We start from the raw sequence: 25,838 nt of genomic DNA on the forward strand, positions 1-25,838 counted from the left end.
GCCCAAATCATGGGTATAAAATAGGAGATACCTGGTGACTTAATAGTAGTGACTGTGAGAAGGATTTCAAAGTCCTAGTTGGCAATCATTTAAATATAAACCAGCAGTGTGCTGCATCTGCCAAAAACAGCCGATGCAATCGGAGGGTGCCTTAACAGAAGGATAGAATCAAGATAATGCAAAGTGTTAGTAACAATTTATAATGGCTTGGTAAGATCACACTTGGAATATTGCATCAGTTCTGGTCACCACAATATAAAAAACATGTTGAGACTTTGGAAAGAGTGCAGAGAAGAGCAACAAAGATGATTAAGGGGCTGGAGGTAAAACATATGACTAGGAATGATATGATAGCAATGTTCCAATATTTGAGGGGCTGCCAGGGCTGGAAGAACATGCTCTGTGAACCTTAATGGGGAGGAAACAATGATTTCCTGGAGCTCCGTAACATAGTCGTAGTCGATAAATTTGCTTTCAGAAGTTACTTGCAGCGTTGACCGTACGAGCTCAGTCTGCCTCTGTTCCTTGTTTTCTCCTTCTATTTGGACTGATCCAGATTTTGGCCTGCCACTCTGAGGGGCAGGAATCGATCCAGACCACAGCCAAGAGGGCAACATGCAGAAATTTATCTTCTTTTTTGCTGTAGGAGCCTGGGCTGTTACTCAAGGTAAGAAAGGAAACCTCCATGTTTCTCCCGCTGGTTTGCTGCCTCTCTGAGATTAATCAGATCTATTGATTCTCCCCATCTCACAACAAATCACGCTTCCATCCTGGATTTCTGCACCCCAGGGTTGGGGACAGAGGGCGTTGTTGAAGGAACATGGCTTGAATCCCCAGCATTAGCGGCAGTCTGAGGGGTTCAAAAGGCAAATTTTCTTTCCATTCCACAAACTGTCATTCTCTTAGATATCTTGGGACAAAGCACGAAAATGAGACAAGTGTTCGGAAGGAGCCTGATAAAACTTAATTTTAGTGGGAAGTGGGAATGAGATTAATGTCCATACTGGAGATTCCTTGGAAGTGGCTTGAGCCTTTTTTTATATACAACAGCAAACCATGACCAGATTTGCTGCCATGTCAGGCTAACCCTAGACTATGATTTGAATATGAAGGCTAGCAGGTGGAGATCTAGGGCAGCAATTTTTGATAAGTTAATTTGATGAGAGATGCTATAGAGCAGAAAAACATTATAACAGGCATGTTCGGACTCTTCCTATCTGGCTTTTTGATTTGTCAAGCACTTGTACGTATCAGTATTTAGAAGAGCATTAAAAGGTAAAAGCAATTGATATCTGTTTCACCTAGGTGGAGCCGGTCCTTAGAAAAAATAAGGAAAAATAACAAAAAATGCATGTATTTCTCTTTCACTATTTCCCTTCCCTAAGTGTAGATCTATAGTTTAACGTGTATGAGAGCAGACTCAAATTTCCCTCCCTCTCTCCCTCTCACCCCCTATAATTTTGATAGATAGATAGATAGATAGATAGATAGATAGATAGATAGATAGAGATAGATAGATAGATAGATAGATAGATAGATAGATAGATAGATAGATAGATAGATGATAGGTAGGTAGGTAGGTAGGTAGGTAGGTAGGTAGGTAGGTAGGTAGGTAGGTAGGTAGATAGATAGATAGATAGATAGATAGATAGATAGATAGATGATAGATAGATATATGATATATATATATAGATAGATGATAGATAGATAGACAGACAGACAGACAGACAGACAGACACAGTATATTAATAAATCATTAAAAAAACAAAAAGTAGAATGTAAGGAAAAAAAGAGCAATGGCAAGAGAAGAAAACATATAGTTATGCCTTCTACCTTTCTTTCTATCAAGGAATTGCCATCTTATTCTTTTCTCCATTTTTTTGAATATATTTTTATTATTTTTACATTTAAAACAATGCAGTACCGCGAAGTCGAAGTGACCATATATTCACATTATATACAGCTAGTCTCAACCATTAACAATTAGACTACTTAATACATTGTCTATCCTTCTGTCCAATCACAATATACACAGTTTGTTCCAGTCTTGTCACCTTGTCTTATACCAATCATAAAATCTGTTCCAGACTTCAAAATATTCGGATTCCCCTTTATTTTTTAAGTTCAAGTGTGAGCCTATCTGCTTCTGCACAGGCCAACCCTTTTCTGATTATATCTAGCTCTGATGGTGTATTTTCTTTTTTCCAATATTGTGCATAAGTTATGCATGCAGTTAGTACATGTATAATTAGATAAAGTGTATCTTTCTTAAACCCCTCCGATATTTTACCTAGGAGAAAAATTTAAACAAGAACCATTTGTTCTAACCATGATTGAATCATTTTCCAATAATTTTTTGCCTCATTGCACGTCTACCACATATGATAAAAAGTGCCTGGTGTTGTTTTTTACACTTCAATGCAATTTGGGGCCAGATTTTTAAACATTTTGGAGAGCCATGCTGGGTGGGAGATGCCATCTGTAGAACATCTTATAAAGATCTTTTTATACTCTGTAGACATTGTTAGTTTCTGATTAAGTATCCAAAGTTTTTCTCCATTTTCCTTGACTTTTTAATCTGCCAAATCATTTCTTCAGCCTTTTCTTCTTTCAACAAAAGTTCCATATAAACGTTCCACTCAAATCCTTTTCTTTAAGCTTTTCTTTTTAAGCTTTTGGGGACTACAACATAAATCAGTCACTGCAGCATTAGCACCTAGTCCCTAGACACTATTTCTCCAGATAGTGTCTTTCATGAACCCCAGTCTAGGAGGATACATTATGGATCAATGGCTTATTGGCATTAGTAAGAAAGAAGCCTAATTGATCGGGGCTGTGTTCGGATTATCCTTTTTTTAGCATTTGTAATCCTTCCGTGCTTTTTTTTGAAGCTGTCTCCATTTTGGAAAAAGTGAGAAAGTGACATGTTTTGTGAAGGGATTGACTGGAAATATCAGATTGAAGCAGACTGGGAGAAATTGTCTTGTAAGAAATATCTATGGAATATTGATCCATTCATTTTCCCGTATTGTTGATTATAATCATCTGTATTCTTATTACCTTTTTTCTTAACATTTGTTTGATCTTCAGAAAGCAAGAGAACAAAAAGTAAAACTCCTCCCACTGTAATATGCTCTGTACTTTATTTTCCAATTGATTCGTGTCTGTATAAGGCTATCAAAACACCGACCAAGCCCAACTGGGCAAGAACTGAAAGGGAAAACACTGGAGACAGCTTCGTGACAAAGTGCAGCTGAGCATATTGACGTTCTGTTTATTTGGGCAAATGTTGGAAATCGAGGGGCAGCTGAACAAACAGTTCCTCAAACTTCTGCTCCAGAACTACCTAGGCCAAAGTAAAAATTTTCTCCACTGAAAGTCTATAGGCCATATAGAACAGAAAGGCTGGGGAAATCCAAGCCATTGGATTAATACTTGGGATCAGATTTCAAAGGATTACTTTGTAATGATAATTCTCATTGTTTTGTACGTTGGAAGATATTCAGGAGAAGGATGTCATCCGTTTATGCTGAAATAAATAGCAAAATCCCCTGATAAGCTATTTAGAGCACCAGTTTGATGTAATAGTTAGTGCATCAGTCTAAAAAACCAGTTTTATGAGAGGTTCTTTCCCATCACCATCCTTTGATTGACAGTTCCATCTCCAATGGTCCCAAACACCGTTTAGTCAGAGGTGGGTTCCTACGAGTTTGCACCTATTTGGTAGAACCGGTTCGTCAAATCTACCGAACCGGTTAGAAGAGGTTCCACCAGTGGACCCGGAAAGCAGGCCACACCTACAGAAGAGGTTCCAAAAATTTTTGAAACCCACCACTGGTCCTTGGATATGATTATTCTACACTATCATGCTCCTATTTATAAAACTCAGTGCCTCTATGAAAGGTAAGGATGACTGCTGCGTTTGTGGTGCAATCAGAACATTGCGTGTGTTGAAGTTGTTTTAATGCAAACCAAAGATGCCTTTCAAAAAACAAGTTTACATCATATTCTTATGCACGCCGGTGCTGTGTGTGAGGTAATTTAAGGTGGTTCTGACAAGTGTCGTCGGCATCTTCATATCCGGTCACATGGGCGGCAAGCCACTCCCACAAAGGAGGCCACACCCACAGAGTAGGTTCGAACAATTTTTGAAACCCACCACTGCGTTTAGTATACTAGATGGAAGCAGAGATATAAACTTCGTAGTAAGAAGCTGGCAGGACTTTATTTTTACAAAATGTCTGAAATACAGAGGCTACCAATTCCATAGGAATTATCCCATAGAGCTCTATGTTCCATATTGGGAATGTCACTGATTTTCTAAAGCATTAGGTGTTCAGTCAAAGCACTTCGTTGTATATCGAAAATTTCTGGAAGATTTATTACATTTTAAAATTATGTGTTTGCCAGTTGTACGTAGATTTTATAACATTCTAAACATTAATAATTAATTTCATTATAATTGGTCTATTTTGCTCCTGAAGAAGATATTATTTTATTTTGTTACAAAGGTTTCATATAAGAAGCCATTAATTTGTCCGGTTTTTCTCCTTGTTCTCAATAGATTTGCAACAATTTTTAAAAAAATATTCTGTAGCCATAGGATACAATTGGTTCAACGCCAGGTTAGAAAACCTAAAAGCATGATATGCTTCCTAAAACTTTTTGCTACAGAGTCCTTGAACAGTTTGGGCTTTATTTTAATTCTAGTTCAATTTTTCTATGTTGTGATGCATGCATCTCTTTCTGCCTGGGGTGATAGGCTAGTAGTGAAATAAGTACTGTAAGAGTAACCCATTCCCATATTAGTGAACTATTTGTGGAAAAAATGCTATATCTTTCCTTTGCTATTTAACAAGCTATGATTGCTTCAGCCAGGAGGTGTTTAAAAAGCCTTCTTCTATTAATTGGGATATTTTTATCTAAAGTCAATGGCATTACCATGATTAGATGGTCAGAAATTAAAATCGTTGCATATCTCATCTAAATTGGGTTCAAAAATGACATTAAAAATAACTTGAAATGCACCATCAGGGGTAGATAACACAGTATGTTGGAATTCAACTATATCTAGATGCGCATTGCATTAAATCTTAATCTTAATGCAATGCGCATCTAGATATAGTTGAATTCCAACATACTGTGTTATCTACCTTAGATATCTTAGATATATATATCCAAAGGATATTGTGGCTTTCGACGTTTGTTTTCTTTTTTGAAATATTAGTGAAAGCCAATAATGGATCTAAAACGAAAGGCTTTTTACTTTTTGCTTGACCACTGTGGCCACATTGAGAGCCGAGATGGCGCAGTGGTTAAATGCAGCCCTGCAGGCTACTTCAGCTGACTGCCCTTCTGCAGTTCGGCTGTTCAAATCTCACCGGCTCAGGGTTGACTCAGCTTTCCATCCTTCCGAGGTGGGTAAAATGAGGACCCGGATTGCTGTTGGTGGCAATATGCTGACTCTGTAAACCGCTTAGAGAGGGCTGAAAGCCCTATGAAGCGGTATATAAGTCTAACTGCTATTGCTATTAACTTTGAAAGCTTCCTACTGTAACTCAAAGGACTGGCTGTCACCTTCAAAGCTTCCAATTGTCACCATCTGAATATCTGTGGGTCTGCCTTCTCCCTGCTCGTCCTTTTAGATCTGGACAGAAAAGCTCCCTCTGGGTCTCTACCCTTAAAAAATGACCTCTGCAGGGATCACAGGTTTGGGCTGTCTCCAATGGTGGGATTCCAGTGGTGGGATTCAGCCAGTTCGTGCCTATTTGGGAGAAATGGTTCTTAACCAGAGAACCGATTGTTGGAAGAAATCTCCTTTTGTTTCTTTCCACTTTACAGGGCTAATCCTGTAAGGAAGGCAGGAAGGAGACATTCTAGTGTTGTTTCTAGCCTAATCTTTATTGACCTGCTTACAGAAACTGCCTCTCCGGTTAACCCTTATGACATTGTAACAGCTAAGGCGAAGCGTCCATCGACCTGAGTGACCTTGAGTTGGCCACGCCCACCCAGTCACATGACCACCGAGCCCCACCTACCCAGATGGTCATTAGGGCAGAGAACCGGTTGTTAAATTATTTGAATCCCACCACTGGCTGTCTCAGACACTGCCTGAATTCAACAACCTCCCTAGTCTGATCTCAGTTGGGCCACAACTCTGTTGTCTTTCTGTAGAGCTATTAAGATTCAGTTGTTTCAGCACGTTTTTGTGTCTCCGGGGTGTGTTTCTTCTTTCATTGATGTTAATTGCATACATGGGCCAGCGATATTCCTCAGAGCAGGGGTGGGTTCCTGCCAGTTCTAAGCTCTTCTATAGAAGAGGTTCCACAAATCTACAGTGCCGTTTACAACCGGTTCCAGCTCCTTACCCCCACCCGTCCCCACATCATCAAGATGAAGAGCGAGAGGAGGAATTCTGGGAGTTGAAGTCCACAGGTATTAAAGCTGTCAAGTTTGAACACCCCTGGGGTTTTTTTCCTAAAGGGTTAGGGGTGCGAGGGTCTTGTAACTTGACAGCTTTAAGACATGCACGTTTCAAATGCCAGAGTTTCTGAGCCAACATTTTGGATGGTAAGCAACAACCACATTTTACGAGTTGGCCACGCCCACCCAGTCACATGGCTGGCAAGCCACTCCCACAAAGCAGGCCACACCTACAGAAGAGGTTCTAAAAAATTTTGAAACCCACCACTGCCTCAGAGCTTCAGTAAGTCATGCACAGTTGGGTTTTTAATTTTACTGTTGCTTGAGAGTCTGTAAGCAATCCAGAATCAGATGCAATTGGAGTAGTATATAAACAGCAGTCTGAATTCATTTTCCAAATAAGGATGTTAAGTTTGCAAGTTTGTCCCGATGGAAGCTCCGTGTCTGAACTAGACACGCGTTGGGTTTCCTATTATTCAGTATTAATTTCTAACTTTTCCTCTACTCACCTATTTCCATTCATTTTTGCATCAGCTATCTCTATTTTGTTTTCAGGAACTGCAGAGGAAGATTATGTGGAAATTTGGCCCCCAAATCCTATGGTGGAACTTGGAGGCTCTCTTGACTTGAATTGCACCAGTACCTGTGAACATATTGGCATTGAGTCTGCCTATACAACCATTCCCATTGGAAATGGTTCCAATTGGAAAGCCTTTCGTCTCAGCAATGTGAACTTCTGGGCAGGTGGCCCTTCGTGCTATGCTGAATGTAAGACTGGACAGAAGAAATCTCCAAAGGCAAACATCATTGTTTATAGTAAGTCACTTGCTGGATGGTGTCAATTATACTCTAGTGTTACCCAAACTGGAGAATTTTAAGATGGTTGGACTTCAACCTCCAGAATTCTCCAACCAATATGGTCTTTAGTAAGAATTCTAGGATGTGAAGTCCACACATTTCAAACTTACACAGGCTATAGCTATAGCTCTTTGATTTTTGTGTGGGAATAGGATGCTCCCATCCTTTCAGAACCCGGCTCAGATTCAGGAGAAACCAGGGGTGGGTTCCTGCCAGTTCTAACCTCTTCGATAGAAGGTTCCACAAATCTACAGTGCCGTTTAGAACCGGTTCCAGCTCCCTCCCCCCACCCATCCGCACATCATCAAGATGAAGAGCTAGAGGAGGAATTTTGGGAGTTGAAGTCCACAAGTCTTAAAGCTGTCAAGTTTGAACACCCCTGGAGTTTTTTTTCCTAAAGGGTCAGGGGTGCGAGGGTCTTGTAACTTGACAGCTTTAAGACTTGCACACTTCAAATGCCAGAGTTTCTGAGCCAACATTTTGGTTGCTAAGCAAGAGCATTGTTAAGTGAATTTCACCACATTTTACAAGTTGGCCATGCCCACCAAGTCACATGGCCGGCAAGCCACTCCCACCAGGTCACATGGCCAGCAAGCCACTTCCACTCAGTCACATGGCCGGCAAGCCACTCCCACAAAGCAGGCCACACCTACAGAAGAGGTTCTAAAAAATTTTGAAACCCACCACTGGGCATCGTATATAATAATAAGATACAACTTTTAACAATCTGGTACAATAATACAGTACATTCAATAATAGAGTACATTCCAGTCTGAGAGCACAAAATATAAGGCCTCTAATAATGGCCTATAGCAGGAGTGTCAAACTCAAGGCTCGGGGGGCGGGGGGAGCCAGCAGCTAGAAATGCCAGAGTTTCTGAGCCAACATTTTGGTTGCTAAGCAAGAGTGTTGTTAATTGAGTTTCACCACATTTTACAAGTTGGCCATGCCCACCCAGCCACATGACTGCCAAGCCACTCCCACTCAGTCACATGGCCTGGAAGCTACTCCCACAAAGCAGGCCACACCTACAGAAGAGGTTCTAAACAATTTTGAAACCCACCACTGGGAGAAACCCAGGAAGAGATGCAGTTGCATCAAGAAGCAGAGTGTGAAACACAGAAGACAGAAAGTTACCTACAGAAACTAATTAGCCAAAGGTAGCGAGTGGCGCTGAATCTGGTGTATGGTACCCTGTTTCATCAATAGAAAGAGCCTTCAAATAAGGCTTGGGGTTGTAGCTAGATAAATGGCAAAAAATTGGAAGTTGGGCAGTTTAGAAATGTGAAATATAATTAAAAGGTAAAGGTTTTCCCTGTCCAGTTGAATCTGACTCTAGGGGGAAGGGCTTATCTCCATTTCTTAGCCAGCATTGCCTAAAGAGATTTCCGTGGTCATGTGGCCAGCATGACTATATGCCGAGGTGCACAAAACACTGTTATCTTCCCACCAAAGTGGTATCTATTTATCTACTCACATTTGTATGCTTTCAATTTGCTATGTAGGTAGGAGAAATATAAATAAACAAAGAAAGGAACCCAATATCAATCCTTCCCCTGAGGCAAATTCCTTCCACCCTCCTACAGCAAAAGTGGAACTGTGATTATGAGATTGTAGAAATATTTTGGCGAGGATTACCTACATTAATGTCTAGCAAGAAAGCAGGCACGTAGCTAAGGCAAAAGATGGAAATAATTATCTAACTAGGGGAAACAAATAGCAATAGCAATAGCAATAGCAATAGCAATAGCAGTTAGACTTATATACCGCTTCATAGGGCTTTCAGCCCTCTCTAAGCGGTTTACAGCGTCAGCATATTGCCCCCAACAACAATCCGGGTCCTCATAGAAATAGAAATAGATCTTTCAGATGACACAGAGACAAGATATTTCTTTTGGGAAAGCTAAGGCATTCCATCCACTGCCCGTTATAGGTATATAAAAATCTACTAGGTTTGACTTAGAATGTACAGGAAAATATACATTTAGGTAGAGATAATTTTATTGCATAGAATAAATAACAGAAGAGTCGTGCCATTGCTTGTTTATACTTCCAGCATATGCTAATCAAATAAAACTGATTTGGAACATTTTATTTCATTTCAGAATCTCCAGCGAGTATTAAAGTGTTTCCAGTACCAGATATGGAAGTTGGCAAGCCGTATAAGTTGACATGCTGGGTTTTGTGGGTAGCCCCCATCCGGAACCTCACCGTGACCTTGCTGAAAGGAGAAGAGCAGCTTGAGATAAAAACTTTTGAGGATTACACTCACCCTGAACTTTATGCTGTTGAGGTCAACCATACCATAACAGCTCAGGAAGATGACTACAACAAGACAATCACCTGCCAAACATCCCTGGATCTGAGACCAAGAGGACCACTCCTGAAAAACACCTCCCAGGGCATATCATTATGGACTTTTGGTGAGATCCCATCCATTGTTCCAGTTCTGATTTAATATTATTTTTAATTTTATTTTTATATAATTCCATTAAGCAGTATGTCATCTAGGTACAAATATTTTGTGTCAACATTTAAAATTTGCAATCACGTTTATTATTCAACCTGTCTAAGCTTAATTTCCAATACCTTAAATGTCTAATTAACAATCCTCATCCTGATTTATTTAACTCAATTATATATATATATATATATATATATATATATATATATATATATGTATATGTATATGTATATGTATATGTATATGTATATGTATATGTATATGTATATGTATATGTATATGTATATGTATATGTATATGTATATGTATATGTATATGTATATGTATATGTATATGTATATGTATATGTATATGTATATGTATATGTATATGTATATGTATATGTATATGTATATGTATATGTATATGTATATGTATATGTATATGTATAATGTATAATGTATAATGTATAATGTATAATGTATAATGTATAATGTATATGTATATAATTCTCTTGTAAAATGTGTTTTTTATTTTTCATTTTCATACAGTCACATATATACTGTGCATAACCGTGGCCATACAACATTAAACAATAAACACAGCCATTCCTCTTGTCAACAATACCCCCCAAAATAGAAACCCAATGTACCTCTTCGACCCTCCATACACCTCTTTCTTTCACCCCCCTCCAACTTTCCATCTTCCCTCCATCATTCCCCTCTACCCTACTTCCCCTCCCCCTCTACCACTCCTCTCTCCCAATCCACTCCCTCCTTTCCCTCTCACCCTCCCTCCAATCCTCTCTCCCACCCTCTCTACCCCTCTTTCTTCTATCCCTCTACTCCTTTCTTCGGTGTATTTCTACTATCTATTAATATATTCAGCTTGTCCTCTTTTTACAGTGGAATTAAAGAGCAACAGTATACAAGTGCAATCATGTTACTTTAAAATCTAACACATACTATATATTCCCCCCTCCCCCCTAACACCACCCCTCCCTCCCCCCCCGACTTCCCAGAGCCCGTAAACGGTATAGATTTTTAACAAACACAGTCTAAAATATATTAAGACAAAGGAAATTAAAAAAAGAAGTTAATAACATCTCTGCATTGAACTCAGCTTCTTCCTGTTGCACTTACTTTGAGCAGTTTAGATTATTCCTAATCTTAAACATAGGCTATCTGTAATTTCTTAGTCCCGTATTTGTTTTGTATATAGTCAATCCATGTTTTCCAGTCTCGTTTATATCTCTCATTTGAATGGTCTTTAAGATATGCCGATATTTTCGCCATTTCGGCTAGGTTTGTAACTTTCAATGTCCATTCTTGAGTTGTAGGCAAGTCTTCCTTCTTCCAGTATTGCGCCACTAACAGTCTTGCTGCTGTTATTAGGTGCAGAACCAAGTTAGTCTCTACCGCTATAAAATCAGTACATATACCTAGTAAAAATAACTGAGGAGTAAACTTTATCCTTCTTTTAAAGATATTTTCCATAATCCACCACATTTTTATCCAAAATCCCTTAACCTTTTGACAAGTCCACCATATATGAAAATATGTAGCATCGAGAGAACCGCATCTCCAACATTTAGACTGTACATTCGGATACATAGAAGCCAGCTTTCTAGGATCTAAGTGCCATCTATAAAACATCTTATAAAAATTTTCTCTCAGGTTTTGTGCTTGTGTGAATTTCACATTTCTTACCCATATTCTTTCCCATGTGTCCAACATTATTGGTTCTTCAATATTTTGAGCCCACTTTATCATACAATCTTTAACTAGTTCCGTTTCCGAATCCATCTGTATTAGTACATTATATATCCTCTTTATATGCATTAAATTTTGATCTCTTATTTGGTTAAACAAATTATCCTCAACTTGGATAAAACCAGTTTTTTGGTCTATTTTCCACCTGGCCTGTAATTGGCCATACTGGAACCATGTTTGAACTACCTTCTCCTCTTTCAATGCCTCTAAAGATTTTAGTTGTAGCACCCCCCTTTCCAAAGTGAGAAGTTGTCTATAGGTGATTCTATCCTGTTTTTGTGCTATATTCATATTTTCAATTGCATGTCTAGGAATTGCCCACATGGGTAACTTGTCATTTAGTTTATATTGGTATTTTTTCCAAACCCGCAGTAAAGCATTTCTTGAGATATGACTTTTAAAATTCTTATCCAATTTTTTGTTGAATAACAAGTAAGCATGCCAACCATATACCAGATCGTGTCCCTCGATATTCAGTATTCTATCGTTGGTTAAATGGGTCCAATCGCTAATTGCGGATAGCGCCACTGCATCATAATATAATTTTAGGTTAGGTAATTTCAAGCCTCCTCTCTCGCGTACATCTTGCATTATTTTCATCTTTACCCTCAGCTTCTTTCCGGCCCATACAAATTTGTTGATACCCTTCTGCCATTCTAAAAGATTCGCATCTCTGTTGTCTTTCTGTAGAGCTATTAAGATTCACTTGTTTCAACACGTTTTTGTGTCTCCGGGGTGTGTTTCTTCTTTCATTGATGTTAATTGCATACATGGGCCAGCGATAATCCTCAGAGCAGGGGTGGGTTCCTGCCAGTTCTAACCTCTTCTATAGAAGAGATTCCACAAATCTACAGTGCTGTTTAGAACCGATTCCAGCTCCCTCCCCTCTGCCCGTCCGTACATCATCAAGATGAAGAGCGAGAGGAGGAATTCTGGGAGTTGAAGTCCACAGGTATTAAAGCTGTCAAGTTTGAACACCCCTGGGGTTTCTTTCCTAAAGGGTTAGGGGTGCGAGGGTCTTGTAACTTGACAGCTTTAAGACATGCACGTTTCAAATGCCAGAGTTTCTGAGCCAACATTTTGGATGGTAAGCAACCACCACATTTTACGAGTTGGCCACGCCCACCCAGTCACATGGCCGGCAAACCACTCCCACCCAGGCTGGCAAGCCACTCCCACAAAGCAGGCCACACCTACAGAAGAGGTTCTAAAAATTTTGAAACCCACCACTGCCTCAGAGCTTCAGTAAGTCATGCACAGTTGGGTTTTTAATTTTACTGTTGTTTGGGGTCTGTAAGCAATCCAGAATCAGATACAATTGGAGTAGTATATAAACAGCAGTCTGAATTCATTTTCCAAATAAGGATGTTAAGTTTGCAAGTTTGTCCCGATGGAAGCTCCGTGTCTGAACTAGACACGCGTTGGGTTTCCTATTATTCAGTATTAATTTCTAACTTTTCCTCTACTCACCTATTTCCATTAATTTTTGCATCAGCTATCTCTATTTTGATTTCAGGAACTGCAGAGGAAGATTATGTGGAAATTTGGCCCCCAAATCCTATGGTGGAATTTGGAGGCTCTCTTGACCTGAATTGCACCAGTACCTGTGGACATATTGGCATTGCGTCTGCCTATACAACTATTCCCATTGGAAATGGTTCCAATTGGAAAGCCTTTCGTCTCAGCAATGTGAACTACTGGGCAGGTGGCCCTTCGTGCTATGCTGAATGTAAGACTGGACAGAAGAAATCTCCAAAGGCAAACATCATTGTTTATAGTAAGTCACTTGCTGGATGGTGTCAATTATGCTCTAGTGTTACCCAAACTGGAGAATTTTAAGATGGTTGGACTTCAACCTCCAGAATTCTCCAACCAATATGGACTTTAGTAAGAATTCTAGGATGTGAAGTCCACACATTTCAAACTTACACAGGCTATAGCTATAGCTCTTTGATTTTTGTGTGGGAATAGGATGCTCTCATCCTTTCAGAACCCGGCTCAGATTCAGGAGAAACCAGGGGTGGGTTCCTGCCAGTTCTAACCTCTTCGATAGAAGGTTCCACAAATCTACAGTGCCGTTTAGAACCGGTTCCAGCTCCCTCCCCCCACCCGTCTGCAAATCATCAAGATGAAGAGCGAGAGGAGGAATTCTGGGAGTTGAAGTCCACAAGTCTTAAAGCTGTCAAGTTTGAACACCCCTGGGGGTTTTTTCTAAAGGATTAGGGGTGCGAGGGTCTTGTAATTTGACAGCTTTAAGTCATGCATGCTTCAAATGCCAGAGTTTCTGAGCCAACATTTTGGTTGCTAAGCAAGAGCATTGTTAAGTGAATTTCAACACATTTTACAAGTTGGCCACTCCCACCCGGTCACATGGCCAGCAAGCAACTTCCACTCAGTCACATGGCTGGCAAGCCACTCCCACAAAGCAGACCACACCTACAGAAGAGGTTCTAAAAAAATTTGAAACCCACCACTGGGCATGGTACATAATAATAAAATACAACTTTTAACAATCTGATACAATAATACAGTACATTCAATAATATAGCACATTCCAGTCTGAGAACACAAAATATAAGGCCTCTCTAAGATAATGGCCTATAGCAGGAGTGTCAACTCAAGGCTCGGGGGGGGGGGGAGCCAGCAGCTAGAAATGCCAGAGTTTCTGAGCCAACATTTTGGTTGCTAAGCAAGAGCGTTGTTAAGTGAGTTTCACCACATTTTACAAGTTGGCCATGCCCACCCAGCCACATGACTGCCAAGCCACTCCCACTCAGTCACATGGCTGGCAAGCCACTCCCACCTGGTCACATGGCCGGCAAGCTACTCCCACAAAGCAGGCCACACCTACAGAAGAGGTTCTAAACAATTTTGAAACCCACCACTGGGAGAAACCCAGGAAAAGATGCAGTTGCATCAAGAAGCAGAGTGTGAAACACAGAAGACAGAAAGTTACCTACAGAAACTAATTAGCCAAAGGTAGCGAGTGGCGCTGAATCTGGTGTATGGTACCCTGTTTCATCAATAGAAAGAGCCTTCAAATAAGGCTTGGGGTTGTAGCTAGATAAATGGCAAAAAATTGGAAGATGGGCAGTTTAGAAATGTGAAATATAATTAAAAGGTAAAGGTTTTCCCTGTCCAGTTGAATCTGACTCTAGGGGGAAGGGCTTATCTCCATTTCTTAGCCAGCATTGCCTAAAGAGATTTCCGTGGTCATGTGGCCAGCATGACTATATGCCGAGGTGCACAAAACACTGTTATCTTCCCACCAAAGTGGTATCTATTTATCTACTCACATTTGTATGCTTTCAAATTGCTATGTGGGTAGGAAAAATATAAATAAACAAACAAAGGAACCCCAATATCAATCCTTCCCCTGAGGCAAATTCCTTCCACCCTCCTACAGCAAAAGTGGAACTGTGATTCTGAGATTGTAGAAATATTTTGGTGAGGATTACCTACATTAATGTCTAGCAAGAAAGCAGGCACGTAGCTAAGGCAAAAGATGGAAATAATTATTTAACTAGGGGAAACAAATAGAAATAGATCGTTCAGATGACAAGAGACAAGATATTTCTTTTGGTAAAGCTAAGGCATTCCATCCACTGCCCCTTATAGGTATATAAAAATCTACTAGGTTTGACTTAGAATGTACAGGAAAATATACATTTGGGTAGAGTTAATTTTATTGCATAGAATAAATAACAGAAGAGCCGTGCCATTGCTTGTTTATACTTCCAGCATATGCTAATCAAACAAAACTGATTTGGAACATTTTATTTCATTTCAGAATCTCCAACGAGTATTAAAGTGTTTCCAGTACCAGATATGGAAGTTGGCAAGCCGTATAAGTTGACATGCCACGTTTTGTGGGTAGCCCCCATCCGGAATCTCACCGTAACCTTGCTGAAAGGAGATGAGCAACTTCTGATAGAAACCTTTGAGGATCACCCTTGGCCTGAAGCTGATGCTTTTTCGGTCAGCCATATCATAACAGCTCAGAAAGATGACTACAACAAGACAATCACCTGCCAAACATCCCTGGATCTGAGACCAAGAGGACCACTCCTGAAAAACACCTCCCAGGGCAAATCATTATGGACTTTTGGTGAGATCCCATCCAATGGTCCAGTTCTGATTTAATATTATTTTTATTTTTATTTTTATATAAATCCATTTTCCATTAAGCAGTATGTCATCTAGGTACAAATATTTTGTGTCAACATTGCAATCACGTTCATTATTCAACCTGTCTCAGCTTAATTTCCAATACCTTAAATGTCTAACTAACAATCCTCATCCTAATTTATTTAACTCAATTATATATATAATTACATATATATATATTTACAACCCCTGGTAAGCCCCAATTATGGGAGGAAGCTAACTGCTTCCATCATCTGTCAATCGGCTCATCACAAGAGTCCATCACGACAGAAACCCAATATTTTTACTGTTGCCTTTGTTATATTTGTGTTTTTTTATTTGTGCTGATAAATAAATAAATGGACTCTTGTGACGAGCCGATTGACAGATGATGGAAGCAGTTAGCTTCCTCCCATAATTGGGGCTTACCAGGGGTTGTAAAAATCTAATAGATACCTTTCACCCTGGCTTCACTGATAACAGATAACAGCCTGTGGCCTAATGGCTAAGAAGTCTGCCTAGTATGTAATCTAGCCCAGGTTCAAATCCCAGTAAGGGTATGGCTAGCTGATGAGAGCTAAATAGCTTGAAATAGATCTATACTAGTCTCCTTTTATTTATTTATCAGCACAAATACACACACACACACACACACACACACACACACACACACACACATATATATATATATATATATATACATATACACATACACATACACATACACATACACATACACATACACATACACATACACATACACATACACATACACATACACATACACATACACATACACATACACATACACATACACATACACATACACATACACATACACATACACATACACATACACATACACATACACATACACATACACATACACATATATATATATATATATATATATATATATATATATATATATATATATATATATGTAGGTCTCTAGTTGTTCGGGTTTTCTCCCGCGTAGAATTGGAGATGTCTTGGCGACGTTTCGACGAAGTCACATTCGTCATCTTCAGGCTGCTGCTGACTACTTCAGGTTTGGTGTTTCCACTACTCCTGGAAACACCAAACCTGAAGTAGTCAGCAGCAGCCTGAAGATGACGAATGTGACTTCGTCGAAACGTCGCCAAGACATCTCCAATTCTACGCGGGAGAAAACCCGAACAACTAGAGACCTACATACTAACACCCGCGAAAACCTCAGAAAATATATATATATATATATATATATATATATATATATATATATATATATATATATATATATATATATATATATATATATATATATATATATATATATATATATATATATATATATATATATATATATATATATATATATATATGTAATTCTCTTGTAAAATGTGTTTTTTATTTTCCATTTTTCATTTTCATACAGTCACATATATACTGTGTATAACCGGGGCCATACAACATTAAACAATAAACACAGCAATTCCTCTTGTCAACAATACCCCCCAAAATAGAAACCCAATGTACCTCTTAGACCCTCCATACACCTCTTTCTTTCACCCCCCTCCAACTTTCCATCTTCCCTCCATCATTCCCCTCTACCCTACTTCCCCTCCCCCTCTACCACTCCTCTCTCCCAGTACACTCCCTCCCTTCCCTCTCACCCTTCCTCCAATCCTCTCTCCCACCCTCTCTACCCCTCTTTCTTCTATCCTGCTACTCTTCCCTTTGGTGTATTTCTACTGTATGTCAATATATTCAGCTTGTCCTATTTTTACACTGGAATTAAAGAGCAACAGTATACATGTGCAATCGCATTACATTAAAATCTAACACATACTATATATCCCCCCACCCCCCTCCCCCCTAACACCCCACCTCCCTCCCCCCCCAACTTCCCAGAGCCCGTACACGGTATAGATTTTTAACAAACACAGTCTAAAATATATTAAGACAAAAGAAATAAAAAAAGAAGTTAATAACATCTCTACATTGAACTCAGCTTCTTGCTGTTGCACTAACTTTGAACAGTTTAGATCATTTCTGATCTTAAGCATAGGCAATCTGGAATTTCTTAGTCCCGTATGTATTTTGTATATAGTCAATCCATTTTTTCCAGTCTTGTTTATATCTCTCATTTGAATGGTCTTTAAGATATGCCGATATTTTAGCCATCTCGGCTAAGTTTGTAACTTTCAATGTCCATTCTTGAGTTGTAGGCAAGTCTTCCTTCTTCCAATATTCCGCCACCAACAGTCTTGCTGCCGTTATTAGGTGCAGAACCAAGTTAGTCTCTACCACTGTAAAGTCAGTACATATACCTAGTAAAAATAACTGAGGGGTAAACTTTATCCTTCTTTTAAAGATATTTTGCATAATCCACCATATTTTTATCCAAAATGCCTTAGCCTTTTGACAAGTCCACCAATATATGAAAATATGTAGCATCGAGAGAACCACACCTCCAACATTTAGGCTGTACATTCGGATACATAGAAGCCAGCTTTTTAGGATCTAAATGCCATCTATAGAACATCTTGTAAAAATTTTCTCTCAAATTTTGAGCTTGTGTAAATTTCACATTTCTTACCCATATTCTTTCTCATGTGTCCAACATTATTGGTTCTTCAATATTTTGAGCCCACTTTATCATACAATCTTTAACTAATTCTGTTTCCGAATCCATCTGTATTAGTACATTATATATCCTCTTTATGTGCATTAAGCTTTGATCTCTTATTTGTTTAAACAAATTATCCTCAACTTGGATAAAACCACTTTTTTGGTCTATTTTCCACCTGGCCTGTAATTGGCCATACTGGAACCATGTTTGAACTACCTTCTCCTCTTTCAATACCTCTAAAGATTTTAATTGTAGCACCCCCCTTTCCAATGTGAGAAGCTGTCTGTAGGTGATTCTATCCTGTTTTTGTGTTATATTCATATTTTCAATTGCACGTCTGGGAATTGCCCACATGGGTATCTTGTCATTTAGTTTATATTGGTATTTTTTCCAGACCCGCAGTAAAGCATTTCTTAAAATATGACTTTTAAAATTCTTATCCAATTTTTTGTTGAATAACAAGTAAGCATGCCAACCATATACCAGATCGTATCCCTCGATATTCAGTATTCTATCATTGGTTAAATGGGTCCAATCGCTAATTGCAGACAGCGCCACTGCATCATAACATAGTTTTAGGTTAGGTAATTTCAAGCCTCCTCTCTTCTGTACATCTTGCATTATTTTCATCTTTATCCTCGGCTTCTTTCCTGCCCATACAAATTTGTTGATACCCTTCTGCCATTCTAAAAGATTCGCATCTTTTTTAAGTATAGGTAACATTTGAAAGAGAAATAAAATTTTTGGTAAGATGTTCATTTTCACTGCCGCTATCCTACCCAGCAAAGATAAGTGCAATTTCTCCCATTTTTTCATCTCTGTCTGTATGCTATGCCAAAGTGGTTCATAATTGTGCTTATATAATTTCCCGTTTGAGGTTAAAATATTAACCCCAAGATATTTGACTTTTTTGACTACCTCACATCCTAGCATCCCTCCTAGTTCTTCCTTTTGTTTAGTATTCATATTTATAGCTAATATTTTTGTTTTTCCTAAATTTATTTTAAAACCAGACACTTGACCATATTGATTAATCGTATTCATTAAAACCATACTGGAGTCCTGCGGTTGTTCCAATATTATGACCAAATCATCCGCAAAAGCGCAGACTCTGTATTCTTGCTGCCTAATCTTGATCCCTTTTAGACCACCCAAGGCCCGTATTTAATTCAACAATACTTCCAAAGTTATAATGAACAATAGTGGGGACAAAGGACAGCCCTGTCTTGTATCTTTTCCAATTTGAAAAGGGTCTGTTAAACTTCCGTTGACTATGATGTGAGCTGTTTGCTGTTGGTATATTTCCTTTAATTGACTGTAAAAAGCTGTCTCCTATCTGCATTTTTTGCAATATCTTCAACAGAAATTGCCAGTTAACTCAATCAAAGTCCTTCTCAGCATCCAGAAATATGAACGCAGCAGGAATTTGGTTGTTCTTTCCCAAATATTCTAATGCATTAATAATTAGTCTAACATTACTCTTCATCTGTCTCCCCTGTATAAAACCTGTTTGGTCGGTGTGTATCAATTGTTGAATAACCAACATTAACCTATTTGCTAGTATTTTAGTAAAAATGTTATAATCTACATTAAGTAATGAGATAGGTCTATAATCTTTTGGTTGGGTAGTATCTTGATCTTCTTTGGGTATCAAAGATATAAACGCTGTCTTCCAAGATAGAGGCACTTTACCTTCCGTTTGAATCTTATTAAATAATTCTCTAAGAGGTTCTACCATTTCTAACTGTAAATTTTTATAGTAAACCGCTGTCAAGCCATCTGTGCCTGGCGCTTTCCCTAACTTTAGTTGCTTAATTACCTGCAAAATTTCCCCCGAGGTTATTGGTTGGTTCAACTTTTGCCAGTGGTCTTCTCTAACTAAGGGTATTTTCTCTTTATCTAAGTATTTGTCTATATCTAAGCCCTTAATTTTATCCCCTTTATACAATTCTGTAAAAAATTCCCGAAATGCCTTTTGAATCTCCTCCTGTTGAAACACCTCCTTCCCTCTATAAATCAGTTTAGTTACAGTTCGAGTTTTCCTTTTTTCCCTAATCTGATAAGCTAACCATCTACCCAGTTTATTTGCGTTACAAAAAGTGTTGTGTTTTGCATATAATAAACTAGTGGCTACCTGGTCAGAGATCAACATGTCAAATTGAGATTTTAATATGGTAATTGCTTCCTTAACCTTTGTATCGCCTGGATTCAATGTTAACTCCAACTCTTTCCCTTTAATTTCCTCTTCCAATTCTCTTCGTTTTAGCCCTTGTTTATGTCTATGTATTTTGTTTATATTCATCAGTACTCCTCTCATATACGCTTTGCTTGCATCCCATACAAATTCCATAGGTGTACCCTTTTTCATATTCAAAACAAAGTATTCAGATAACAATTTTTTACAATCATTAATGTACTTTTCATATCTGAATAAGTTTTCATTCAGCCTACAAGACCTTCTTGCCTGCAATGCCCTTCCCAATTCCATCCAAACTGGGTTATGATCCGAAAGGACCCTAGCCGCAATCTTTGTCTTCTTCACCCTAGAAAGGAAATCATTAGTGAAATCCCTTGAAAGGGATTGATGTCTATCAGAAAAGAAGGTGAAATCATATTCCTCTGCGTTTCTTTCTCGCCAAATATCTCTCAATTCAAAGTCGTCCATCATGTCAAAAAAAGGTTTGGGTAGCTTAGCTCGGGTTTCAGTATTTGGGTGAGAGGTCTTCTTATCTCTTTTAGTATCGATCACACCGTTCCAGTCACCCAATAGTATGCAAGACTTATAGTCCCACTGTACTAATTTAACATGAAGATTTCTATAGAATCCGTCTTGCTGTTGATTAGGAGCATAAATTCCCAAAAGTAATGTCTTTTTCCCTTATAAGATTAGATCTAGCGCGATATATCTTCCAAAGGGATCTGCTTCAATTGGTTCAGCTTTGATGTCTTTTCTTAAGTATACAACTATACCATTTTTCTTTTCCGTAGCAGAGGTCACAAAATGTTGACCCAGTTTGGGGTTAAGCAAATATTTTTGATCGGTTGATTTGATATGAGTTTCTTGCAATCCAGTTCTGATTGAGACATACTACGCCCTGTGGCTAGACAATGCTAATTCTCCACAGGAGGGGTTGGTCCACCTATTCCACTGTTTGCATAGATTTGATGCCCCCTACAGTTCAATAATGGTATCCTATTTTCTTCATTACCGGTTCGGTAGCGGTAGCAAGCGCGCGCACATGCACAGAAGGTCCGTGATGATATCAGGGTGGGTGGGCGGAGCCTTGCACCACCGCCACTACCAGTTCGCACGAATGGGTGCGTACCGGCAGCATACCATCTCTGCTACAGTTGCCCCAACAGCACTCACCCCCTGAGAGGCTAAGGAGAAGGTACTATTGTGGCTGTGATTTCTTTTGCAATAACTGACATGATTTCTCTTACTTCGTTGGCAGATTTTGCAAAGACTCCCCTGCTCCACGCTGGCCTGTTCTTAGAAGCTGGGACCCCGATGAAAGTGACGTGTGATGCACCTGAGGTTTCCCCAGCCAAAGAGGCCAGGTTTCGTCTGTGGTTTGCAGGGAAACCTCTGACCTTCAACACCACTGTGATGGGGGACTTGGCAAGTGCCCAGGCTGTGATAGCCTCTTCCTCAGTTGGAGAGCATCAGTTGCTCTGCTCGGTGTCTCTGGGGCCAGTGGCCAAAAATGTGACAAAGATGGTGAATGTGTTTGGTGAGTCTCATATCTGTAATTATTAACACAGAGAGAATTAGAAAAGTTTTATTCCATCTATTATTAGTTATGACTTATTTTGAAAAAGAAAACTTCAGTTAAAAAAATCAGATCGTTTAAGTAGCTGAAGCTCTTTGAAACGAATGGAATTGAAGAAATTCATCCTAGTTGTATTTTCATTGAGACTGAAGAACAACTATTAAAGGGTGAACCATATTCCTACTCAAATTAAATACACACGGAGCTTGAATCTAATGTAAATCATTGGAGAGAATGAAGCATGGAATAGAATGCCAGGGTTTGGGAAATCTGATTGCAAATGACTGAGAAACAGTTTCCAGTTTTTCACACATTGCCAGCCAACAGTGTCCCTGCATCAGTGGTGGGTTTCAAAAATTTTTGGAACCTACTCTGTGGGTGTGGCCTCCTTTGTGGGAGTCGCTTGCCGGCCATGTGACCTGGTGGGAGTGGCTGGCTTGCCATGTGTTTTCTCTCTCTCTCTCTCTCTCTCTCTCTCTCTCTCTCTCTCTCTCTCTCTCTCTCTCTCCCTCTCCCTCTCCCTCTCCCTCTCCCTCTCCCTCTCCCTCCTTCCTTTTGTCTCTCTGTCTCTTTTTTCTTTTTTTCTTTCATCTCTCTCTTACTATTTTTCTTTCTTTTTCTTTATTAATTTATTTCTTCCTTTCTTTTTCTTTGTCTCTCTCTCTCTCTATGTCTGTCTGTCTGTCTGTCTGTGTGTCTGTCTGTGTGTGTGTGTGTGTGTGTGTGTGTGTGGCAGTGGTGGGTTTCAAAAAATGTTTGGACCCTCTTCTGTAGGTGTGGCCTGCTTTCCGGGTCCACTAGTGGAACCTCTTCTAACCGGTTCAGTAGATTTGACGAACCGGTTCTACCGAATAGGTGCAAACTGGTAGGAACCCACCTCTATATCACACTGAGTATTATTACTACTGAAATTAACCACATTGTCTTCTCCATTCTAGATCGTCCCCAAATAGATGATTCCAAATGTCCCCATGCCCTGACTTGGAAGGAGGGAAGTACAACATCATTTACTTGTTCAGCCATGGGAAACCCCACACCAACTGTTCAGTGCTGGAAAGATGGGCGACCTTATAACATTGGGGAACCACAGCTAGTCCAGAGAGAGCATGATGGCATTTATCACTGTAATGCTACCAACCAGTATGGATTTGATGTTAGACATGTGACCGTACACGTTGAATGTAAGTTCACCTCTTGCTCTAAAGAACTAGAATAACCATAATTGGGGGCTTGTATTGCTTAACCAGGACTATGTTAAAGTTCATCTGTCACATGCAAAAAAAGAAAGTGATGGGAATTCTCATCCCAGCTGTTGGTATCACTTCCAAGTATGACGCAATCCAGAAAGACTGATAACGTTTCTAATGGATAAAAGCAAGCATCTACTATGAATAGTGAAGAGGTTCCCTTATGTGTGGATATGAACTGATTTTCATGCACCCAGATAATACTTACCTTTGATTCACCATTTTCTGGCCTAATGCCAAAGAAATATATTAACTTTTGATTCTCATCCCCTGCGTCCATCCCACAAGCTAGGGATTAGGAGAACAGGCAGCTAACATTTAAGGAAGGCAGCCACTTGCAGAGAGTGTGTATTTAGATGCAGCAAAACATTCCCGATACCTCTTTTAGAATTCGGAGGTATCAACCCGGTTCAGAGTTTTTCACCTAGAACATTTCTTAAAATGTGAGGAATCTCAGCAAGGGACTAACTTTTTGCAAGTTAAGTTTTCCTAACAGAAAACGGGGTAGTTTGGTTATAGTACCAGGATAAAAATCAAGAGACTGAGTTCTAATCTTGCTTTAAGCTTAAAGTCTTTGACTTTGGGCCATTCAGCCTTTCTCTGTCCTAGCAAGAAGTCAACAGCAAGCCACTTCTGAAAATCTTGCCATTAAATCTTCAGGGATTTCTCTGTTGCCAGGAGTCAAGACTAACCTGAAGGCATACCCAAAAACAATAAACAGCAAGACAGATTGAGACTCAGCAGAACTTTGAAACTAGGGATGGAGAATTCCTCTAACTGGAGAATTCTGGGAGTTGAAGTCCACACATCTTAAAGTTCGGAAAGTTAAACCTACTGATTAACAGTACATGTTCTGTCCCGGGCAATGAGGTCTCGCTTGGGCAGCCAATTAACTCCATGCGTAGGAATCTCTTTCAGATCAAGTTTATTATCAGACATTCTTAATGGTAAAACTTACAGTTCAGTGTTAAGATACTTCTGACTTCTTTAATCTGGTTCCATTACGTGGTGTAAAAAGACGTTAATTTATCTAACCCATGCTGTGACACAAGACTGCTTTCTGGTAGACAAAGGGCGATTCAGAGAGTGACCAGTAATAAATCGCTTTTCCTGGGCAGAGTACCCCGCTGCCCAATCAGGGAACACAGATGTGGTCACATGTTATGGAACTAGATTTCCCACAAGGCAGTTCTGCCTACATGCCCAGTGGCGGATTTCAAATTTTTTTAGAACCTCTTCTGTAGGTGTGGCCTGCTTTGTGGGAGTGGCTTGCCAGCCATGTGACTGAGTGGGCATGGCCAACTTGTAAAATGTTGTGAAATTCACTTAACAATGCTCTTGCTTAGCAACCAAAATGTTGGCTCAGAAACTCTGGCATTTGAAACATGCATGTCTTAAAGCTGTCAAGTTACAATACCTTCGCACCCCTAACCCTTTAGAAAAAGACCCCAGGGGTGTTCAAACTTGACAGCTTTAAGACTTGTGGACTTCAACTCCCAGAATTCCTCCTCTCACTCTTCTTCTTGATGAACTCTGGACAGCTGGAATTGGTTCTAAATGGCACTTTAGATTTGTGTAATCTCTTCTTTAGAAGAGGTTAGAACTGGCAGGAACCCACCCCTGACCATGTCTGAAAAATAACTGCTACTATTACTGCATAGTTGGTAGAACTGTAATGCTGTGGACCTATTCAATGCTAAATTTTAATGCATTCATTTTTTTCCCTTTTGCAGCTCCTCAATCCATTGGCCATATCATTGGCTATATAGTTGCTGTGGTGGGTTTTATTGCTCTTGTGGCTGGTATAGCTTATTGGATAAGCTCTAAACAAAAGATTGGGCTATACCGACTGTGGCAGCAAGGGAAGCAGCGACAGCCACCACAAACTGCTCAAAACTCAGCAGAGCGAAGATTCCTGAACAGCAAAGCAAATGTCTAAGGAGACCGGTGTTTACTACAAACTGAAGAACCACTTGTCCCAATGCCAGCAGGAGTGTAGCTGTGTTCAGTGTTCATCACTCTACTTAGCTGCAAAAAGAAGAGGATGTTGATTACATGCCATCAAGTCGTCGTTTATTTATATTTTCTGGGGCTGAGTTATCTAGGCATTTCTGAGTAAGAGCATTTGTAAAAGCCTCAGTGAAAGCATGCAACCGCAAAGGTGCATTGCACCATTGCTTCTTGATTTTGTTGAGGAGATCCTAATCTAAGTCCTACTTCATGGTCATCTGGGAGAAGAAAGTGTCTTGAGGAAGAAGATTTTATTTTTCTATAGTGTATTCTTAAGCACTTGGTATAACTTGACAGCCTTCTTTGGGGATGCTTTCATTGGCATCCTGGCACTGCCCAGGGGTAGAACAATAGTTCTGAAGTGCTTGCCTGCATGCTGCAGATGGGACTTAGAAGTAAACCAAAAGTATCTGCAACGCAACTCATGCTCATTGCTAACTTTCATTAGTTAACCACTTAGTTCATTGCTAAGTTTCGTTGAAACTTCAAGCCCTCAAAAGACTATGAATGACAAATATGACCACAGAATATATGTCAACATATGGATGTTTT

At 39.5% G+C, this 25,838-nt stretch overlaps 1 protein-coding gene across 1 annotated transcript; it reads left to right on the plus strand.

Moving 5' to 3' along the window:
* On the plus strand, positions 1–25,838 carry LOC148048380 (intercellular adhesion molecule 1-like). Its single transcript, XM_087710955.1, has 6 exons — positions 1–667; positions 6,979–7,239; positions 9,387–9,704; positions 21,712–21,990; positions 22,968–23,210; positions 25,010–25,838. The coding sequence occupies exons 1-6, from the start codon at positions 616–618 to the stop codon at positions 25,213–25,215; spliced, it is 1,359 nt and encodes a 452-aa protein (XP_087567081.1). The 5' UTR covers positions 1–615; the 3' UTR covers positions 25,216–25,838.

Source organism: Thamnophis sirtalis, unplaced genomic scaffold (genome assembly GCF_051295495.1).
Source record: "Thamnophis sirtalis isolate CommonGarterSnake01/CBP01778 unplaced genomic scaffold, rThaSir2_p1.2 scaffold_3, whole genome shotgun sequence".
NCBI lineage: Eukaryota > Metazoa > Chordata > Lepidosauria > Squamata > Natricidae > Thamnophis > Thamnophis sirtalis.